The sequence below is a fragment of the Poecilia latipinna genome, unplaced genomic scaffold (assembly GCF_001443285.1).
Source record: "Poecilia latipinna isolate Pla-1442-1.1 unplaced genomic scaffold, P_latipinna-1.0 Scaffold2048, whole genome shotgun sequence".
Taxonomy (NCBI): Eukaryota; Metazoa; Chordata; class Actinopteri; order Cyprinodontiformes; family Poeciliidae; genus Poecilia; species Poecilia latipinna.
The window spans coordinates 41,591-45,915 of record NW_015114664.1 but is presented as its reverse complement, the minus strand read 5'-3'; the positions used below and the strand labels follow the sequence as shown (position 1 = coordinate 45,915).

At 40.2% G+C, this 4,325-nt stretch overlaps 1 protein-coding gene across 5 annotated transcripts in view; it reads right to left on the bottom strand.

Moving 5' to 3' along the window:
• LOC106935947 (SZT2 subunit of KICSTOR complex) overlaps nucleotides 1-4,325 on the bottom strand; it is an 81,192-nt gene that overhangs the window by 45,845 nt on the left and 31,022 nt on the right. For all 5 annotated transcript variants that reach the window (XR_001422013.1, XM_015016689.1, XM_015016693.1 and 2 more), the window contains 4 exons: nucleotides 3,859-4,061; nucleotides 3,599-3,695; nucleotides 1,371-1,451; nucleotides 1,033-1,107 (listed from right to left, as the gene is read on the bottom strand). Coding sequence is in view for 4 of the 5 variants with exons in the window: in XM_015016689.1 (XP_014872175.1) it covers nucleotides 1,033-1,107; nucleotides 1,371-1,451; nucleotides 3,599-3,695; nucleotides 3,859-4,061 (456 nt within the window). In the remaining variant the exon portion in view is untranslated. The remainder of the gene's footprint in view (nucleotides 1-1,032; nucleotides 1,108-1,370; nucleotides 1,452-3,598; nucleotides 3,696-3,858; nucleotides 4,062-4,325) is intronic.

The following is a 4,325-nucleotide window of genomic DNA, read 5'->3' as shown; positions in this document are numbered from 1 at the left end:
TAACATTTTTTGTAACCAACTGATGTGCAATACTATTTTTTTAGATTAAAGTTTGAATTCTGAGATTAAAGTCAGAATGACTGGCAGAATGTTCTAGGTTTTAAACCAGAGCAGATTAAAGACTCTCAAGATTGTAAAACATTGGGTGGACTAGACTTTTAGCCATTTACTGAATCGGAAGCTACATTCAGACGCCAACTTTAGCTTTGTATACAAAACAAAGTCAGAGTTTAAGGCTTTCAGTGTGATCATGATCAAATTAATTGCATGTGGCTTTGGACGAGTGTACAAAAACAGGTCTCTATATAATGTGCAGGACAGAGAGAACTTCCGGGTCAAACCACTTGTTAAAAATGAAATCGTGTAAATTGAAATTGAGCGTTCATTATCTGTTTTTTCCATTTTCGTTTTATGCACTAAATCAGAAATTGGTTAACGACTCGTTATCCAATTTTTAATTTTGATTTAATAAATGAAAAATTTAAAAACAAGTTTTTTCACTTCAAACGAAAAAACGAACTGCCTGAAAATACACGGACCTGGAGGGAGGCTTGATGGTGTGCTTTTGTTTTTTTTCGGACAGCTGGCTCCACCAGAATTCTCACAGCATCGCACAGTTCATGAAAAGTTGTCTGTAATTCAAACATGTTTAATCCTCAGCTCTTAAGTAAAATCGGCAACTACAATTTCCCCAAAAGGCCGCATGCATAGCCGCTCTCAAATATAAGGGACTTGTTGCTCCAAAGCCTGAATAAGACGCTGATGACTGATAATTGGCTGAATTCTGAATATATCTCATGTAACTGTTTTCATACATTGCTGACATCATTTTTAATGACTTATCGTGTAAACAATAAGTCATTAAAGTGATTTTTATTTAATTTCTTATTTAATGGAAACACTGTAATTGCAAAGCTGTGACATTAGCAGAATGTAAGCAAAGATTTGTGCACATTTGTAATGAGAACGCAGCTACAGTAAAACAGGCTGGGGATGACTGCTGTCTGCTCTGTGGTGAGAAGTGATATTTACCTGGGAGTTGACCGTTTGGCCCATGGGGATGCGGGAACATTCCAGTGCATACTGCTTTACACAAAAGTAACACCCCTGGGAGAATAACAGTATAGCACAAGGTTGTGATTAGCAAAATGTTTGAATGGAGAATAGAGTCCCAGTACAGGAAGAACATTCAGGTGGATACTGAACTCATCTAGAAGTCTGCAACATGAAAAATGCTTAAAGATTATAGCTAAATTGATTATGCAACGGTTTATTGTTTAGCAAATTTTAGCTTTGCAAGACAATTTTTCTATTCTAATGACTGAATTATTAAATTATTAAACAAAAAGGACTGATAATCAATGTCTCACCTGAAAAGCCAGTTCCATCAACACGATCCCACCCGGCAGCGCTCTCTGGAGGTGATATGAAGTCGTGCCAGATCCTGAAGTCTGCAAATTACAGTCATGGCCAAAAGTTTTGAGAATGACACAAATATTATATTTTCACATGATCTGCTGCCCTCTGGTTTTCATGTGTCAGATGTTTTCATCACATACAGAAATACAATTGCAATCATATTGAGTAACAAAAGCTTTTATTGACAGAATGAGTTAATGCAGCAAGTCAATATTTGCAGTGTTGACCCCTTTTCTTCAGGACCTCTGCAGTTCTCCCTGGCATGCTCTCGATCAACTTCTGGACCAAATCCTGACTGATAGCAGTCCATTATTGCACAATCAATGCTTGCATTTTGTCAGAATTCCTAGGTTTTTGTTTGTCCACCCGTCTCTTGATGATTGACCACAAGTTTTCAATGGATCTGGGGAGTTTCCAGGCCATGGACCCAAAATCTCTATGTTTTGTTCCCTGAGCCAGTTAGTTATCACCTTTGCTTTATGGCAAGGTGCTCCATCATGCTGGAAAAGGCATTGTTCATCACCAAACTGCTCTTGGACGGTTGGGAGAAGTTGCTCTCGGAGGACATTCTGGTACCATTCTTTATTCATGGCTGTGTTTTTAGGCAAGACTGTGAGAGAGCCGACTCCCTTGGCTGAGAAGCAACCCCACACATGAATGGTTTCAGGATGCTTTACAGTTGGCATGAGACAAGACTGGTGGCAGCGCTCGCCTCGTCTTCTCAGAACAAGCTGTTTTCCAGATGTCCCAAACAATCGGAAAAGGGATTCATCAGAGGAAATGACTTTACCCCAGTCCTCAGCAGTCCACTTCCTGTACCTTTCGCAGAATATCAATCTGTCCCTGATGGTTTTCCTGGAGAGAAGTGGCTTCTTTGCTGCCCTCCTAGAGAACAGGCCTTGCTCCATGAGTCTTTGCCTCACAGTGCATGCAGATGCACTCACACCTGCCTGCTGCCATTCCTGAGCAAGCTCTGCACTGCTGGTAGCCCGATCCCGCAGCTGAAACACTTTTAAGAGACGGTCCTGGCGCTTGCTGGTCTTTCTTGGCGCCCTGGAGCCTTTTTGGCAACAATGGAGCCTCTCTCCTTGAAGTTCTTGATGATGCGATAGATTGTTGACTGAGGTGAATCTTTCTAGCTGCTCTTCCCTGTTAGGCCATTTTTGTGCAGTGCAATGATGACTGCACGTGTTTCTTTAGAGATAACCATGGTTCACAGAAGAGAAACAATGATGCCAAGCACCAGCCTCTTTTTAAAGTGTCCAGTGGTGTCATTCTTACTTAATCATGACAGATTGATCTCCAGCCCTGTCCTCATCAACACCCACACCTGTGTTAATGGAGCAATCACTGAAACGATGTTAGCTGGTCCTTTTAAGGCAGGGCTGCAATGAAGTTGAAATGTGTTTTGGGGGATAAGGTTCATTTTCTAGGCGAATATTGACTTTGCGATTAATTGCTGTTAAGCTGATCACTCTTTATAACATTCTGGAGTATATGCAAGTTGCCATTATAAAAACTGAAGCAGTAGACTTTGTAAATATTAACATTTGAATCATTCTCAAAACTTTTGGCCATGACTGTAGATTCCAGAAACAGTCTTACATTCTCTACCAGAATATATTTCTATGATATGCATGTGCTTAATTCAGAATTGTTGACTTTTTAAAATACCCTGGTGTTAATACATCAATCACCTGTCTCTTAAATTATCCTTAAAATATTTAAGATCCTGAGTTTCCCCAGTGTATCATAAGCCACCAGCATTTACTTTACCACCACCACCAGCAGGCGAAGCAGGTGAAGTGTCTTGTTCAAAAACACAACTAAGGAGGCGGCCGATTGTGGGATGAACTCTTAGAACCGTTGCCATCATCGTGCAGAAAGTTGTGGGTTCAATTCCATATGCTCCTGGAAAAGCTATTTAAAGGCCTCATCTCTCCCCAATGAACTTTTTCAATGTTCTGTGTATGTTGTTTTGTGGCATAATTTTCCATATATTAAAAGGAAAAGCATTTTTAACTCACCACATAAAGAGATAGTATATTTTTGAAAAACTTCAAAAACATTGACAGTGAGATTGCAGCAGCACACAGGAATAAACCTTAATTTCTAAGTTTGTTTCCAATGTATGTGTTTGTTTACAAACAAGTTTTGCATTTGCCAGTTGAATATTAACCTTAGGGTTGTCTTCACTCTTCTGCTTGACATAAGAAAAGGACATCCTTCCTTCCAACGACACGGAGCTCAGCATGGCGGCACGCGCTCTGGCAATACTTTCAGAGAGATGAGAGATTAGTGGGTAGAGCACAAAGGTTATAAACCTGCGTTTAAATTGAAAGTGGGCGATGCTTTTTAACCAATAAGATTAGTTGGTCAAAGGTTGCCAGAATCCATTAAAAGGGGAACCTAGAAGAACCTATTCTTGCAATCACTCACCTGCGAGCGGGGGATGGAGGCCGGACCTGGACTAGAATGAAGCCCATGCTCTGCAGGTACTGGATGTACTGCTGAAGGAAGTTGTTAGAAATCTCAAGCAGCCATGGCTCCTCTTTTATTCGGCTTGGAAGCATGTCGGCTGAATCGGTGCTGTAGCTTCGGTCTCGACCCGACGATGTGGAGTCACTGGAGCGATGCCTTTTCTGGAAATATGTTGATAAAATAAATGGGTTCCACAGACTTTGGTGAAAACGTAATAACCATTATTGTTGCAGATCTTCTGAACACAAAATAAATGTCTTATCATGTGAAGTAAATCTTAAAGTTTCAAGTGCCAGAACTATGGTGAGAAAATGGTGTGTATGTAATACTGCACTTGTAATTAGTGTAAGCCTGTTTGTGTGTAACATTGGATAGTTGTATGTGTGAAACATGATTTGTAAACTGTAAAAAATATTTTGTACATA